The sequence below is a fragment of the Nesoenas mayeri genome, assembly GCF_963082525.1.
Source record: "Nesoenas mayeri genome assembly, chromosome: 10".
Classification (NCBI taxonomy): domain Eukaryota; kingdom Metazoa; phylum Chordata; class Aves; order Columbiformes; family Columbidae; genus Nesoenas; species Nesoenas mayeri.
Window position 1 is genome coordinate 7,456,437 of NC_137560.1, and position 17,852 is coordinate 7,474,288.

The 17,852-nt window shown below is 42.9% G+C and overlaps 1 protein-coding gene across 1 annotated transcript in view; it reads left to right on the forward strand.

Annotated features, from left to right (window-relative positions):
* The first annotated feature begins 2,540 nt into the window (after nucleotides 1-2,540).
* POC1A (POC1 centriolar protein A) overlaps nucleotides 2,541-17,852 on the forward strand; it is a 52,775-nt gene continuing 37,463 nt past the window's right edge. The window contains exons 1-7 of the mRNA XM_080350747.1: nucleotides 2,541-2,606; nucleotides 4,208-4,292; nucleotides 6,748-6,919; nucleotides 8,990-9,169; nucleotides 10,288-10,395; nucleotides 11,687-11,802; nucleotides 17,120-17,253. Coding sequence (XP_080206873.1) covers nucleotides 2,589-2,606; nucleotides 4,208-4,292; nucleotides 6,748-6,919; nucleotides 8,990-9,169; nucleotides 10,288-10,395; nucleotides 11,687-11,802; nucleotides 17,120-17,253 — 813 coding nt within the window. The 5' untranslated portion in view covers nucleotides 2,541-2,588. The remainder of the gene's footprint in view (nucleotides 2,607-4,207; nucleotides 4,293-6,747; nucleotides 6,920-8,989; nucleotides 9,170-10,287; nucleotides 10,396-11,686; nucleotides 11,803-17,119; nucleotides 17,254-17,852) is intronic.

Genomic DNA, 17,852 nt, shown 5'->3' on the forward strand with positions numbered 1-17,852 from the left:
AGAGCAAGTGCCTGGACTACACTGATCTTCACCTGCAATTCCTGGCTCCTTGTAGCTGTGTGCCCTGCTGTGCTCTCTGGGTGGAGAGTGGCAACAACAGGGTGGCTGTCCCATCCCAGCCTGTTAGGCTGACAACTGCCATAGCACCGCAGGGTTGGTTGCTCAAGGCCTCCATCTCTAGGTCATATTGGGATGGGACACAAAACAGCTGTGGAAGACCCATGCTGGGATCATGGTGGTCATGGAGACAGGATGACTTTGTTCTGAGAGTGCTGCTAGTGACTGGGAGAGCTGAGTGTAGTTGCTGGTTCCATCTTAGCTTGTCACGCTGCCTTGACCAAATCATCTCTTTGTGCTTCCTCTGTAGATGGCGTATAACTTCTTCCCACTCATTAAGAACCTCAGCTTTTCCAGGAAAATGCTCTCCTGGTAGCTTTCTGAAGCCTAGCACAGTCCTCAGTTCTTAAAAGTGCAAAATTACGTATAGAATCTGGCATGGTCAGCAGTTTAAATATTAACAGGACACTCAAGAACTGGTAAACGTTCAATTTAGTTGCTATACTTAGACGCACTTACTCTAAAGAGAAGTTCAGGGATTTCTGAATTGAGCTTGAAGTCAAAGGTGAGCTGTAATTTCATGCAAGAATGACCGACCTGAACTCTGGGTGGGTGTGATGCTGTGCAGCAGCTTTGCTGCCCAGTGTGGCTGCGCGCTGCCTTGCGGCATGCGGGGACGTAGCTCTGGCAAGGCTGTCAACGCTGGGCTCTGTCATTTCGGTAGAGGTGGCAGGTCCTGGGGCTTCTGGTCTCTTCCTGTGGTCACACAAATAACGCCAGGGAAGGACTTGCTGAGAATGACTGTATAATGTCTAGGTCACAAGCTGGGAAGTGGCATTTGAAAGAGGCTTGCTTAACGCTTTTTTCACCCAGAGTTATGGTAGTCTGAATAAAGAAGCTGGCTAGTTTGGCGTGATTCATCTTTAATGAAATCATGTTGCGTTTAATCCCATTTTCCTGCTTATTTCTGTATCTAGAAAACGGAAGGCTGGAAGAGGCCTGTGCCTGCCCTCAGGTGGCCATCTGAAGAAAAGCTGCAGCTCTCCTTAAGGAAGCAAATGTTTTTTAACCCTGCATGAGGGAACTTTTCGGTTAAAGATATCGATCCTAAAAAAGGAAAAAAAGCTATAAAAGGCAAAAATATGCATTTAAACAACTACATGACCAGTTGTTTTCTGAGAATTGGAGAGCTTGATTGCTTGGGCATTGCCCTTCTCTGGCCTCGCTCCAGCACCTCGAGGTGCTGAAGTGTTCGCTCCAAGGAATCACAGAATCACAGAATGTGGAGGGGTTTTGAGAGATAAAGATTTGTTGTTGAATTAGTCAGGTTCAAAAGGAATCTCAAGGCCGCTTTGAGAAGCTGAGAACAGAACCTGCTGTGAGAAAGAGGGGCGTACAGGGCCTCCACATGGCGTGAGTCATCGGACCTATCATCAGTGAGACTCCAGCGCGTGGACAGCCCATGACACTCATTTAGCGAATCCATGCTTGGAGTGTGGACGCGTGATTAGAATATAGTTGCATATATAAGGAGGCTTGTTTCTGTAATAAATGGCTTTTGCGTGATTCACATTGAATCGGAATGCTGAGTCCGTTATTGTTCCAACAACAGAATGTCAGGGACTGGAAGGGACCTGGAAAGCTCATCCAGTGCAATCCCCCCATGGAGCAGGAACACCCAGATGAGGTTACACAGGAAGGTGTCCAGGCGGGTTGGAATGTCTGCACAGAAGGAGACTCCACAACCCCCTGGGCAGCCTGGGCCAGGCTCTGCCACCCTCACCGAGCAGAAGTTTCTTCTTATATTAAGGTGGAACCTCCTGTGTTCCAGTTTGCAGCCATTGCCTTGAACAGCCTGGCTCCATCCTCCTGACACTCACCCTTTACATATTTATAAACAGTAACGAGGTCACCCCTCAGCCTCCTCCAAGCTGCAGAGCCCCAGCCCTGGGTGTTTCCAGAGCTGTGCGGAGGGCTGGGCTGCTGGTGTGTCTCTGTGCTCTGGCGTGTCCCCGGTCCCTCAGCAGCTCTGAGCTCCCACAGCACAGGCCTCACACCCAGGGCCTGGAGCTTGTTTTACTGTAGCAGGAACAATGACATTCTCCAGTAAAACGTCATCACCCCTGTAAATTGCACCGTATAACGTGAACCGCTATGTATTTACAAAGCTCATACGCTTTCATACTGTAGAGACTGATTGATTTAACAGGGAGGGAAGATGTTGGTGACACCGCTGAGCACCCTAGGTGCCAGCTCACTGGCACGGTACGGCCCATGAGGCCCGTTCCCAACGCTCCCATCCGGGCTGGCTGCACGGGCCGACCGGCGAGCGGAGCAGGAGGACGGTGAAGATGAGGTCGGACCCCGGCCCAGCTCCCGGACCTGTAATGGCGGCCCCGCCTCAGTGCCCAGGCCCCACCGCGGCCGGAAGCGTCCCCGCCCGCCCCTTCCGGCTCGGCGCCGCGGCCCCTTTAAGGGCGGAACCGTTGCTGCGGGGCGCGCGAACCGAACTGCGGCGCGCGGGAGGTGTCATGGCCGCCGGGTGCCTGGTGAGGGGCGGCCGGGCCGGTGCTGCTGGGGCTGGGCCGGTGGTGGCCCGGACGCCTGGCGGGGCGCTGGAGGGGACGGGGGGCCGTGGCCGCTGGGTTGGGGGTTGGTTGGGACCCTGGCAGCGGGAGGGGGGTGGTGCCTGGGGCCCCTGGGTTTGGGGTTTGGTGAGGGTGGCCCTTGGGCCGTTAGGACGCTGCTGGGGGGCCCTGGAGCTTGGCGGGGAGAAGAGGGCAGGCCGGGCCTGGGGCGGTTTCATAGAGTCATAGAATGTCCGACTCCTATCCCTGCACAGGACAACCCCACAGTTCACCCCGTGTGTCTGAGGACGTTGTCCAGTCTCTTCTCAAACACTGTCAGGCCTGGGGCTGTGACACCTCCCTGGGGAGCCTGTTCAGTGTCCAGCACCTCTGGGTGAAGAACCTTTTCCTCATGTCCAACCTAAACCTGCCCTGGCACACGTTCCTGCCGTTCTCTTGGGTTCTGTTACTGGTCACCAAAGAGAAGAGTTTTGCTCCTACCCTTCCTTCTCGCCTTGTGAGGAAGCTGTAACCCTGATGAGGTGTCTTAGTCTCTTCTTCTCCAGGCTGCTTTGGGCCTGTGCTGTGCAGGGGGAGCCCTGGGGGTGTGGTGGGAGCACCTCTGGGTCTGGGGGACACTTAGTGCTGGGCTGTTTAGCAGGGACAGCCCTGCGTCTGGAGTGGCCTCATGCCACTGGGACTAGGGGGGAACCTGGGGTAGCCCTGGGCCTTGGGGTGCTGCTGCAACTGCCGTTAGTCTGTGTCTGGGGACAGCTCTGCGTCTGGGGTGGGCTGTTGTGGGAGGATGTCAGTCCTGTTCTTCTGGCGTGGGTGCTTGTTTGAGCAGCTGAGGCTGCAGTCAGATCCTGAAGGGGAACAGACAGGCCGTAGTGGGGGTTGCCAGGGAAGCAGAGGCTTTGTGTGTGAGAGCATGTACTGGAGGCTGATCAGCCTGTTCTGGTATCTGGGCAATTTTCATGTGTTGCAACCTCTTGTAACGGTTCTCTCAGTGTTTTGTTTGTTTGTTTTCCCTGACTTCAGGCTTTGTTTGGCCTTTGCAGCAAGGTGCTGTGTAGGAATATGCTGTGTTTTCTAGACATAAGGGAAAGGTAGTGGGTCCTGTTTTGCTGCAGTTCTGATTCTACCTGTTTCAACAGGTGTGTTAACTCTTGCAAATTTGTCCCTTCTGTGCAAACAGTGGCCTCTTGGCTACTCCTAGGCTGAGATGAGCAGCTGTCAGGGCAAAGTTGAGCCTAAGTGCCTGCTCAGGTGGTCATCAACATGACTGGTTTGTTCCAAAGTCAGCTTTGGGCTCTCTGCACCAGCCGTGTGTTGTACAAATGCATTAATGATTTGAGCAAGTAACCTACTATACAGGGGGGTCATCAGCTTGGGTAATTTGCCTGTTTTAAAGTTTACCAATACATTTGAAACTTGCAATGTGTGTTGCATGGTGTTCTTATCTCTAATCAACTTTTTATGGGATTGATATGTGACTTGGTTCACTTGTCATTGCAATAAAATTATTTTATTGTGCAAACATGGTTCTTAATCTATGGTGTCTGAACATTATTGTCTTCTAGGAAGATCCATCTCTGGAGAGACACTTCAAAGGCCACAGAGATGCTGTCACTAGTGTGGACTTCAGTCTCAATAAGAAACAACTGGGTAAATTGTCTGATTTTTGATGGCCAGGTGATAAAAAACGAGCTTATCTTTTTTTAGTTAAGTGGAGGGAACAGTGGAGGTGCTGAGCTCTACAGGAGTAAAGAACTTGTTTTCATGATGAAGAGATTTTGGAGAATTTCAGGGTGAGCATTTCTATGTGCTTTGAAAAAAATCCTGTTGTTGAACCACAGGGATGGCACCACAAATTGCCTTTACTCTTGGGCTTCTGAGAAAGGAATAGGAGAGGACAAAGGCACTTTCCAAAGACAAGAAGTAAGAGAAAGGGCTGGAGGGAAACTCCAGAGGGAAGGTAGCTGTCCTGTGGAACAGATGCTGCTTTTTCAAGATCTCCCGCGGAAGCAAGAGCAAAGGGTCATACAAGTAGGGGACAGAATTCAGATGTGCATGCTAAATCCATTGCAAACACAACTCATCTGATCCTCAGAGGCTCCCTCCTTTGCCTCACACCCCAGCAGGACGTGCTGCTGCTGCAGGCAGTGGACAGCTCCAGCCTGACAGCTGCACCTCTCCAGTGAGAGCTGCCGGACACCTCTGTGACACTGAACTTCACACAAGCTACATCCCCCTCCCCGTCTGACAGGAACAATAGCAGTCCCTGCCAGGAATACCAGCAAACAGGTTTCCAAACATGAGTGAATTCCACTTCAGTGTAAAACTCCCCTGCTTGGGTCCCATCATCACCCTCAACACAGTGAAAACCAAAGAGCTGCTCGTCCCTTAAAGCCTGACATAATGTGTGAATTCTGTAGCACTGGGACCCCAGTGCTGTGGGGGGGGGGAAAAAGGCAAACATATACCCACAGCAACTTAAAGTCTCAAACAAAGGCAGTAAAAACACCCCTTAAAATCAATTTTAATGCCTAAATAACAGAAAACTTTGTAGATTTTCCATAGGCAGATATAGAACACACACACACACATTTTAGCCTGCTGACAAACCCAGGCTGCATTTGTTTCTCTTTACCTGAGTGCCAAGTGGGGCATATCTCCAGAGATGTTCCTAGACAAAAAGATCAGTTTGATGGTAGGTTCTGATATGGTAGTATCATAAATACAAGAGTGTTTTAGTTCCTTAGCATTATGGCAAAATACTAGATAGATTTTGCTGGAAATGTTCTTCTATTTCACAGTGATTTCAACACAAAAATAAGTCATCTCCTTTCCTGCTATTGATTCTGGATTAATATGTGCCCATTTTATGCATGTCCCCTAGGGGGAAACAAAAAACCTTATATATGTCAGTTCCTTTGTTGGTTTGGTTTGGTTTTGTATTTCATACAGTAACACCTTTCCTTAGTGATATAAAAATTTAAGGAGATACAACTGTGTAAGAGTAGATTGAGCACATAGCCTAGTGTCAAGAGATTTAAACATTAGTCATAACAACACTAAGTCATTGTCTGACAAGGATATTAAGTTGCAATATCAGAACTTCCCCAGGACTGATATAAAAAAAATTAAGGAAAATAATATTCTGACATCTCAATAAAGCTCTTCAGTATGATACTGCTCATATGTGACAAGTTGGCAGTAACTGTTATTGTTACTGGATTGGGGCAGAAACTTAATAGAATAAAAAGACTGAGTCCTCTAGGTTTGGTTGGGTTTTTGGGGGGGGGGGGGGATGGAAATGGGCGAAAAAGAACTTCAGAATCTCATGAGTCAAGCACATGACATGGGAGGTGGAAAGGAAAAGATAGCAGATAACAGCAGGAAGAGACTAAGGGCAAGTTGCAGTGGTTGTTGGTTGAGTTTTCTTTCCACGGGTGATTATAGGTATGAGAATGGAAGAGTAGGTGCGAGTAGTTGGAGGGACCTCATCTGTAGTTCCTTAAAGCCTCTCATACCTGCCACCAAGTCCTGCTGAGCCCTCCTGCTAGTGGCAAACTCAACACCGTTCTCATCATTTTGCAAGCTTGGATTTTCATAAATTGTTAAGAGCTGCTGAGCTGGCTTTGATCAATGTTTTGCAGCAACAAGAGAGATGTCAGAGGGGAATGTAGCTGGATTGCCTTTAAGTCATCAACTGTCACAGAGCTTCTCTGCTTGATCTGTAGTGTGTTGCTTGATATTTAACCTGCTGCAGCTGCTTCCTAATAACAAAGTGATGAGATAACCTTCAGCCACAGGCCTCATAAGTGTTTCCTTACTCTGTATGTGTTTGGAAGAGGTTTTGCAAATTGTGTGGCTTTTGCCTCTGCAGCTGCTGCATGAACTGACTCTTGCAAGTGGAATTGTCAATCCAGGCCAATGCATGACTTTGTTTTATTTGAATTACTGATGAAATATCCAGTATGCAATACATTGGTGAAATGCAAAGGATGATGTGTTTGAGATTGCTGGAAGCTGTGGTGGTGAACTGAATGTAAAATGTAGTTTCACTGTAATTGGAGAACTACTGCAAGTTTGGTTTTGGTTTGCCTTTTTGTTTCAGCAAGTGGCTCGATGGATTCATGCCTGATGATCTGGAGTATGAAACCTCAGATGAGAGCCTATCGCTTTGTGGGCCACAAAGATGCAGTGATGTGTGTTCAGTTTTCACCCTCTGGTCACCTGGTGGCTTCAGGTTCTAGAGACAAAACAGTCCGTTTATGGATTCCCAGTGTGTAAGTATCTATTCCCTTCTGCCTCTGTTTTTGTGTTTAACAATGGTTTGGGATTTCTTCTTGCTTCTTAATAACAGTTCTCCAGCTACGGGACTGAGGTCTGTTGGAGGGAAAGAACAGCTGTCTTATGGGACAGCTCTAACAGGAGCTTCAGGAACCTGGAAAAGCAGTTCTAGTTGTTTGTTTTTGATGAGTTCTTATGGTTAAAATTACCCATTGGAAGCTTCAATCTATGATCTGTTACACCATAAGAAATCTCTGCTTTGGAACTGATAGGTTCTGAAAGTGACTTTTAAAAATCTGTGATATAAGTACTTTTAAATATTTTAATTTATAGTGAAATAGAACTAAAGTTTGCAGTTGTAATTTTAATCATATCAGTTTAGTTAAACTGTCCTGAATCATCACAATGACATGTTAGCATATATATTATTAAAAGGCACATGGTGGATTATGGCTACAATGTAACCTGCTGCTCATCAATCTCCTCTGAAGAAAGAGACTGACAGTGTCATTTTGCTGTCTCCAGAACTGTGCTGCTAACACAGAATGCTGGAAATATATTAACAGTGCAAACTTGTTAGGTTTCTCAGCCAACGTTTGCATTTTTAGAAAGGACCAAGATGTAATGAGGAAACTTGGCTTGTGTTGGGTGATTCTGTCTTGGTTGCTCAGGCACGTGAACTCCATGCTCTGATCTGTACCAGTGACACTCGTGTCCGAAAAGGGCCAGTGTGGAAAGGGAGTTATTGTTATGCAGATTGTGAATACCTTGGTGCATGGTACCATTAATCTGTGTTTATTTAGTGTTCTTTGTCAATTTATCTACTCTAAATATAAAAACAAACAAACAAAAAAGTGTTATCATTAAAAGGGGAGGGAGAAGCTGCCCCATAATCTGAGCGCCAGGACTTTATTTCCAAAGAATCTGAAAACTTGCAGTCTGTTCCAAGGGAGATATGTTATTGAAGGAGTTAATGCCACCTGGTGTGTGGATTTCTTTCTTTGGGAATTGTTTTTTGTAAGCCACGCTGACAGAATTTTGTTTTTGATCAGATTTGGGGATGTTCTGTGGTTTTGGACAGAAAGAAAACTTTCCTGAGATGCAGCCTTTACCGTTTCTTGCCTTCTGGCAGATAAAGGATTAAATAAGTCTAGGCAGCTCTCAGCATTTCTGAGGGAGGGAATATTTGCTGGAAGGTGTGTAGTATTTTTATTTTTTGACCTTTACAGATTTAGTAGTCCTCAGCCTCAGTGTAAAGCCTATTAAATCCTTATGGAGAAGGGAGCAAACCACCATGTCTTTCTGTTCTTCTCTTCTGTCTGAGAATATGGAGCTCCTGGTAGTACAGTACATGATGATGTATTTTTGGACCAAGAATTCCATATACCTGTTGGATCTCTAAAGCTATTGCACTTTGGATTTCTGAAAATGCCTTGTGTTTATCTGCGAGAAGAATGCCTCTTGCATTTATTTGGAAATGACGGGTAAAGAAGAATAACAATACCTTGTCTTTCGCCTGGCTGTGTTAATGTAGCTGGCTCGAAGCTGTACAACATCAGGTGTGCTGAATTCAGTTGTGTTATTTCTTGTGTGATTCCACAAGGGAATTTTCCAGCTGGAGCACGAGCAGTTATGGGAACAGTTGTGATGAGGTAATCACCTGCTTGGCTCTGTCTGCATGAACTATGAAAACACCTCCCTCCTTGCCTGCTGTGCAGCAAGGGACCTGGTAACAGTGCAGGATCTCAGCATCTTCTGTATCGATGTTTCCATAAATGCTGTTTTAAATGGCTGCACAAGTTAACAATAACATTTTTGCCCCTTTATAGTTAATATGGGTAGTTTCCTGTTGGACTGAACCAGAACAACTGTTTTTAGCTATGTATTCATATTCAAACTCATGAAGCTTGAGTTTGTTTGGGGTTGATCAACAGTTTCTTCCTAATGTAAGAAGCACATGTGGTTTCCACAGCACTGCTCAGCATACAGAATCTTTGTGTTTTCAGGTACAGAATGTCTTTGCTACCCTGTTGTGCGGTTTTAAAGTGCTGTTTCCTTCTGTATAGCAAAGGAGAATCTACTGTGTTCAAGGCTCATACGGCAACTGTAAGAAGTGTTCATTTCTCCAGCGATGGCCAGTCCTTAGTTACAGCTTCTGATGACAAAACAGTCAAAGTGTGGATGGTTCACAGACAGAAGTTTTTATTCTCACTAAGTCAACACATAAACTGGGTTCGCTGTGCCAGGTAAGTACAGATTTTTGGCAAATAGAGATGGGGATTTATCCCTCAAAGCAGAGACTGAATATCGTGGTCTTGTGTAACACAGTTGTATTCAGGATGATTCATGTGTGTCTAATGATTGAAATGTGTTGGTAACATACGGAGACATCCCTTTAGGTAACAGTTCTGTACCCACTTTGTGTTTCTTCAATGATTTGTCAAGCAGAGACTTTCCTGCTTAGTGATTTGTTCTGTGTGTTGCTTTTACCTGCTGTGGAGCCTTCTGCATCTTGGAGTTGCTAACAGAAGCAAAATGAGAGATTTATCTTGTTTCAGCTTAGTTACTTTTAGACTTGTCATGCTTCTGGTTAAAAATTATCACCTGTGCTCCTTCCAAAATGCTTAAAGTGCTACCATGATAAAAACATTAATTACTGATAACCGTTTCAGTTTTAGTTGTCCATCTAAGTTGTTCTGAGGGGTTTTTACGAATATGTACATTTGGATAAAGTCACAGTTTCTCTGTAGGTGAAAAGTTCATTGTTCTTGAATGTGGCAGTGGCCGGTAGTACTACAGGTGCCCACAGTAGAGCAGAAAATACTTTTCCAGTGTGTTTGATGGTATTCTCTAGTCAGAAACTCAGGTCCTAATCCTGTGAAATGTGTGCCTCTGAAGAGAGGTGTTGATCTGTTTTGTATATGAAATTTCGAGATAGGAGCTTAATACATTCTTCAAAGGCACTCAAATGATGAAGCTTCTCCTGCTGCAGCTGTTATCTTGGGAGTGACTGTATTGCCTTGAGTGCTTGTGGCAAAGGTGGGAACTGTTTTGAATCAGGGTAGAAAAACAACTTGAGATGCATTTAAACTGAAAGGAGTAAGATGGGGGATCTGAAGTCAGACTCAAGACCTTCCCAAGGGTTATTTTATGCACTTGGGGAATTAGGGATAGTTTGAGGACCTACAGCTTCCTTTTTTTCCCCCTCAACTTATAGTGATTTGATTTTTAGTCTCATTGATGCCAGTGTGACTTCTTGAAGACTGAGGTGTGTTTACCTGTGTACCTGGACAGGTGGCCAAATCCAGCTGACTCTGAACACCTCTTGGGGCTATTTCTTAATTGCTGTAACTCTTTATCTTAGATTCTCTCCTGATGGACGATTGATAGTATCGGCCAGCGATGATAAAACTGTCAAACTGTGGGATAAAACCAGCAGAGAATGTATCCACTCCTTCTGTGAGCATGGGGGGTAAGTACATGGTGGTGCACGAGGGTTGTCCTTGGGATTTCTGAAACAGGGATGCCTGGTGAATGTACACCTGATTTTGTGACTGCAGTCAGAGGTTCCTGTCCTGGTAATAATTTCTACCTCTTAACAAATCATTAGCACCTATTAAAAAAGCAGCCAGGAGAGGACGAGATGCAAAAAGACCTTCCAGAATGGCTTCACCCTTTTTATGACTTCTCCAGATTGGAACCTTGAGGGTTATATTTTGATAACTGTCCAACACATTGAGCTGTAGTTTTCTTATGCTGATTTATTTTTGGAGATGCTTAGATTCTTTATTTTTTCTTCTAGTTAAGTTAAGCTTTTTTTCTTTTGCTCTGAGTTGAAGTAAATTAAAAAAGCAAAGTTATACTGGCAATTTGGTACTCAAATGCCTTGTTTAATCCTCAAATTTTTGAATAACAAGGTTATTTTAAAAAACCCATTTGTATTTGGAAAAAATAGCTGTCGAGTAGGGCTTTTTTCATGGAGAAGGTTAAGCCACAGCAGAAGTTAATTTGTTCAGAAATATAAAACAAATCCTTTAGAGAACTGAGACTGGAGTCTTCCTAATTTCTTGCTCCATTGAAATTTTAAGTACAAAGTTGTGTTTTTTCCAGGTAATGTACAACAATATTAAGACAAATTCAGACAATGTTTTTTCTGGTGCTCTTAAGAATATAGCTTGTCCAAACAACCTATTGAAATACTTCAACTTCCTCAGCAGTTCTTAGAAGAATACTCAAAGGATAATTAATTTTATCCAATTTCTTTCACGGTTTGGGTGGGCAGTTACAAGATGATCTTCAGTGAAGGTTTTACCGTACTTGTGTGGCAACATATGATTTCAAGCACAAATTCAGTAAAGCTCCATCTTAAAATTAGTTAAGCATAATACAAGAAAAGTATCTGGCCAGTCTTGTACACACCACTCTAGAAATACTGTTAAATTAACAGAAGACATATATTATGCAAACATTAAATGAACAATTGAAAGTGTTATGACAGTTGGATCCATCATATTTTAGGAGGCTTGTATCTACATCTCCTACATGTGTAGCACAAAACATGGAACATAGTGTGCTTAGGTATAATCCTGTGGTCTGCTTGGGGTTATAAACAAGGTTTTGAGAAATTCAGCAATACAGACTCTCAGGTTATCTCCTTTCTGTGATGCTCAGTGGATCATGATGTAGCTTCCCTTCTTGAAAAGACCTTTTTGATATTTAGCAAGAGTTGAATGTAAACAGTTGGATTTAACTGCAATTTACAGGTTTGTGAATCATGTGGACTTTCATCCCAGTGGTACATGCATTGCTGCGGCTGGTACAGATAACACAGTGAAGGTGTGGGACGTTAGGATGAACAGGCTTCTTCAACATTATCAAGGCAAGTTAAGATATTAAAAAAAAAATCACACCTTTCCATGTATTGATACAAATTGCTATGAACTCCAAGGACTGTTTCTCCATCACCTGCTGCTTTTCCAGAGAGGCACTGGATTAGGACTGCCAGTGGAAGCCCTCTTTTTGCCAAACATCGTGCTTTGCTTTGTGTCAGCTCCAAGACTGGTTCTCCCATATTGCAGTGAAACCCCTCTGTTCTGAATTTTTCCTCCTATGCCCACCATCAAAAAGCAAAAAATGCCCCAGTGCTGAAACTGTCCTATGTTAAAGCAAAAAATGCCCCAGTGCTGAAACTGTCCTGTGTTGCAGAGTGTGCATAGGTGTTGTCTGTGATGTGCCTTGGCTCGTTTTCACTGTTCCTGAGGAATTTATGTAAAGTAAAAAGAATATAGCCTTTGCCTCCAAATCTAATGCATTCTAGCAAAGCAAAGCTCAGGTTCTTAATGAGAAAACCAGGAAAATTTAACAAAAGAGGAAAATAAAAGTCAATCAATTGCAATTCTATACCATGATGCATGTTTACAGCTTTTTTTTGCCATTTCTCCTTTGGTTATCAGCTTCCAGAATGAGCTTTGAGCTTGTTATGACTTGTCCAGGTTGGCTTGTCCTTGGAGTAGCTAGCATTTATATTTAGAAGTCTAAATCTCTTCTGTTCATCCTTACCTTCAAAATGGCATCTCCTCTCAGTACCTGTTGTTGTCAAACTGATTAGTGCTACCACTTGGTAGAACTGGATAGAAAAGCATCCTTTCCCATCTCTGTGAGCTTCTTTGAGTTTGATCATCCTGTTTTATGCATACTAGTTGCTTGAGCCTAAATGTGGCTTTTCTTTCCTTTACTATTAACTATTCTTAGGGCTGCTGTAGTATTTTGTAAATCTATACATTCCCAAGCACTGCTGCCTATACAAATGCTTATTAAACTTAATTTTGTTAGTTTTTAATGAAGGCTACTTCTGGCATGCTAGTAAAGCAGATCAGAGAGCTGGGGCTGGAGCTTGGTGTGTTGTTTTTTCTGCCCCCCACATCAGGTACTGTCAATTCCTGCTGTGACAACATCATAGCTGTATGCCAGGCAGAAAAGACAGGATAGTTGAATAGCCTGCAGTTGATTGCTGCTGACTTTGCAAGTTGAGAGACAGAAATTGAGTTCTAAATTAAAGCTGTTGGTCCTCCTGGCTTTATGTAACTGTAATTGTATTTTAAAGTACTTTTACCTGTGTATCCCTTTACCCACATGGTGATGAATTGATTTACAGATTCTCAATAGAAGTTCTCTAGTTTCCTTTGATGCTGCCTGCAACTATGTTTAAGGAACAGAGTTCTTTGGTTTGCCTTCCTTTACAGCAACCTGTGAAGGACTAGACCTCTTCTTGTAGATAAGAGCGATGAGAGTTAACTCATTTTGAAGCACATACAGATTGTCTGCAGAGCTCTGAAGACCATGGAAGTCCTTTGAGTTCCATAAAAAAGTAAATTAAAAAAACCCAACAATCTCTCCAAAAGAGGTTGCTGTGGTGTAGAAACAGTCTGCAAACTTCGTAATTGTGCTGTATGTAGAGGGCTGTTCTTTTGCTCTCAGCTTATAGATGGAAGCACTTACGAACATCTGATCTGACTATTAAGCGCTGATGGTAACACCACTGTCACTGGAATAGGGCTTTTTCTTCGGCGGGGAAAAGAAAATCGTATTCCTTATTTCTAGCATCAGCCTCCTGCTCCTGAACTGTGTTTTATTGCTGGTTTGTGGGGTAGTTCTCTCAAGTGTATTCTCCTTGAGTACTCTGTGAACTCTTTTTCAATTGTAAACCTGCCCGAGCTCCTTGAACTCTCATATAATGCTTTTTTTTTTTTTTAATCAGTTATTCTTGTGGACTCACAATCACTCCCAGTTCTATGATAGCTGACAAAATCTAATGGAAACCAAAACTTTTGACAACTGTTATTCCAATTTGTCAATATTGAGCTGGTAGAATTATGACGATGAATACTGAAGTGTGATTCTTTGCATAATAAGTATTGTTAGCTTGTGACCCATATCAAAACTTGGAAATGCCTTTCTGAAGTCTTGTTGCTAAAATAGGTAGTGCGTTTACATACTTGGTATCAGATTAACCTACTTTATCAGCTTTTTGACAGTGGCAAGATCTGTGTATTTCCAGCCACAGTATAACTTGGCTCAAAAATCATCTCTTCCTGCTTTCCACTTAATGCTATTAAATTGTCCAGATCTAATGTGGTTTGTCTACCAGGTTTATTTTTTCTCTTGGAATTCTATTTTTCCCCTGAATGGCATTTTAGTCTAACACTCTTGCTATTGAAGTGATATTTTCTTGTTGTGAATGTTATTTTTAATAACTACTATGTAAATCCTAGTTGTGTATTAGACTTTGAACTAAAAGCACCCCCCAAAAAAAAAATCACCAAGAAACCCACAAAAAATCCCCAAAAAACAACCCAGCCCAATGCAGTGGTATTCATGTGCAGTCACTTCATGCACTTATGGCCACAAACTGAAGCATTTGTAGCATGTTCTGGAGATGATTATTAGTCCTGCTCATCCAAGGGTTTGTACATGCGCCTTTTGGCTAAATTGGGTTTAGTTTTGTGGCTCTTCATGTGAAGCCGCCATCTCCCATCTCAGTCCCACTAGAGGGCATCTCCTCCCTCTGAACGTGCTCACGCTGCCTGGTTTTCATTGTAAGTCTGTTGTAAAGACTGAGTTGCATCAAGGAGTTAATAGACAAGTAGCCCTGCCACAGACTCTTGTGTGTTAAAGTTGGATTGTTTTCAAAAACCGGTAAGTCTTTTAGCAGTGTTGCGCTTGTTGCCAAGGCTTGTTCCAGCTGTGACATTTGTAAGTGAAAGCTGGAAGTAGAGAGTAAACTGCAAAACCTTCTGTATTGTGTAGTGTTGGCTTGTTTTATTTAAAGCTAAGTGAAGTGTGTTCTGGTCACTTTTACTGTACAGGAGAGCAGACAGATGATTTATTCACTCTTCTTCTTGGCACTAACACTGTACAGCAGATCAACGCTCTGCAAAAATGGACAATGTTTATTGCCTGACATTTTTTCCTTGTGCTAAGCTAGGGGGGGCCACCTCTATTGCAGGTCTATGGAAACAGCTCTAACCTTTCTACTGATGTTTAAAAAGAGCAATTGGTACTTTTATATGGTTCAGATGGAGCTAGATGGTCATTATCTGTTCAGTGGGGACTGTGGCTGTATCAAGACTGTCCTAATTTAGCTTCTTGCTGGTGTTTATTAAGTTGTTGCATTCACTGATTACATAAAATTAGTATTGTCGGGCTTGGGACAGGTATGCTCAGTCACTCTGTAGGCTGGCATGACTCAATTTTAGTCATTAACCCCCCCAGTATAAGTCCTTTAACTGGCCATTATTTTTCTGGGCTTGGCTGGCAGAAGGGTGAGCTTGTAGCCACAGGTCACTGGGAGATTCCACCTTGTGCTGCACCAGACATATTGTTTACAGCATGAAACCAAGTGAGGTTGCAGGACGTGTTAGCAAATTTTTGGAGAGGTGCTGTGAATGGTCTTATGGGAGGTATGAGCTGGTTTGGCAGAAGGGAGATGAGGTTTTTCTCTGAGCTTACAGCAGCCAAGAACTCTTTGGGCACAGAAGCTGCAACTGCTTACATGGCCACAGTCTGTGTGATTTCTTTCCATTGTGTAAATATTTTTTTTGGTGAAGCTGGGAATGCTTTATTCATTATTGAAACTTGGAGGATGTATAATTAACTTCATCTGTTTCTTTCAACTAAAGACTTGCATTAGTTAACAAAATATGTGTCTTTATCTGAATATGGACACCAATGGGGTGAGAAATATTATAAATCATTCTGAATAAAAATTTCAAATGGAACTCCATGTAGACTTTTTCTCCTTTAATACATAGTGTAATATGGGGCTTGGGGGATAAAGGAGGATTGAGCTGTGTCATAGAGGCAGTATTCGCCAACAAGAGTAACTGTTTAGAAGGTACATGTGCCGAATTAAGGTTTTCTTCTGTGTTTTTCAGTAGTCCAGGTCAAGAAGAGTTATGTTCTCAGAACTTAAGCTGAGGTGTCTAGTGTTCCTGAGAGTTTAAAAAGTAGATGCAGTCTTTTACAATTGAGAGTTCTGGTCTGCAGTTGAGCAAGGTAATTTCAGATTTCTGCTTCAAATCCACATCTGCAAAAATAATATTGGTTCTACTGTGCTTAAAATTGTATTTTGAGGTTTTTTAACATGCGGTTCGCATTGGAAATGCACAGTAGGCTCTCAAGGGAATATAAATTTAATTGGGGCTTTGTGTTAGTAGTAGTAGTTTTGAAATACCAGTACATTTGGAGGGTACATAGTATAATTAAGAATAATTGGATGGGTGAAACCCTTTTCAAGCACAGTCTTAATATTCTGTAATGTCAAATACACCCAGAAAACTGCGTGTAAGTAAGTACTGCTTGTTCTCCTAAATATGTTCAATAGCCTGTTTCGTAAAAGTTTGGGGAGACAGGAAATGTGCCCTACATTAGGTAGATGCTTAATGCTGCAGTGAATTTAACTGTAGTTGGACTTTTTTCCTGGAGTATTTTCCTTAGCTGTTTTCAAAATACCTCTCAGGCTTTGTCTTTCATGCAGGAAGCATTGCTCTACTGGAAGTTCACGCTCTTGATAGTTTGTATATTCATACTTGTTTGAAATTTTTTGGTGAGACAAACTGGATGTCTGAAGAAATAATGCTTGTACTGGACTATTTTCAAGTTGCTGGTTCTTCTTTCCTAGTTTCTCTTAAGCTCAGTCTTGGTTAGAGTCTGGTCGTAAACCAAAAGAATCTGTGTGGTGCCAACTCTGAGTTTTTCTTTCATTGTAATTTCAGTCTTTTCCTTAATGTACTAGCATATAGATTTTAGTCTAGAATGACTTGGGAGTGAGAACAGCAGCTCCACAGTAGTAAAATACGTCAATGTCCAGCTTTCTCAGAATCATATAGCTCACTTGCCCATATAGTTACATTATGGGGCTATGCTGGAAGCTTTTGTAGCCTTAAATCTCCCAGAATAATTGGCAAAGCTTCCTTTTTCCTTTCAATAAAGTAGTGCCTATTTTTATAAGAATTGAATACTGCCCTTGTTCTCCAGTGCTTTGGAGAGTTTTTGTGGAATGTTTCCCCCATGATAATTTTCCTGTTAAACTTTCTAACAGAAAATTGGAATGTGCTTGTACTTTATTTTATTCTTTTGCCTTGGGGCTTATATTAACTGGTCTCAGTGACTATTATATACGTTTTTTCCATCCTTAGTGCACAGTGCTGTGGTAAACAGTCTTTCCTTTCACCCCTCTGGAAACTATCTGGTTACTGCTTCCAATGATTCAACTCTTAAAATTCTGGACTTGCTAGAAGGAAGACTTCTCTATACTCTTCACGGGCACCAGGTGAGCCAAAGCCTTTTATACAGTAATGTGCAAACCCATAACAAACTGGGCAAATCTGTGCTTTAACCTTTCATTCTTCATGGCCAAAAATCTTTTGAAGAACTTCCTTGCATAGAATTATGATGAAAGTATTACTGATAATCTTTGATATCATTGCTGTTTTGAAGGGAAGGCGTATGGGGAGGGAAGGAGGTAAGTCAGGAATGGAGAGGATGAGAAAAGAAGACAAAGGGAGCTTCAGGATTGAGGACGCGAGTCTAAGACCCAAGGGGCACAGTCAGAGCTGCGCTCCAGACTTTAGTCCTGCGTGTGTTCTGCACTCTCTGTGCTGCAGCTCTGACTGTCTCCTTCTCTAGAGTGCTACAAATAACACTTACTCCCCTGACACAGGTGGTGTGAAGATAAATACTATTCACCTGATAGGAGGCTTAAGGGCAATAGTGGCCAAATGGAGGAAGTATATTTTGGGTTGGGATTTGGGAACATGTTTCCATTTGTTAAAGAACTGAATTAAGTAATTGGAAGGTGATAAATGCTGCTGATTGGTTAAACTTAACTGATTGGCCTATTAGTATTATGCTGCTGGATGTGTTGCTTGT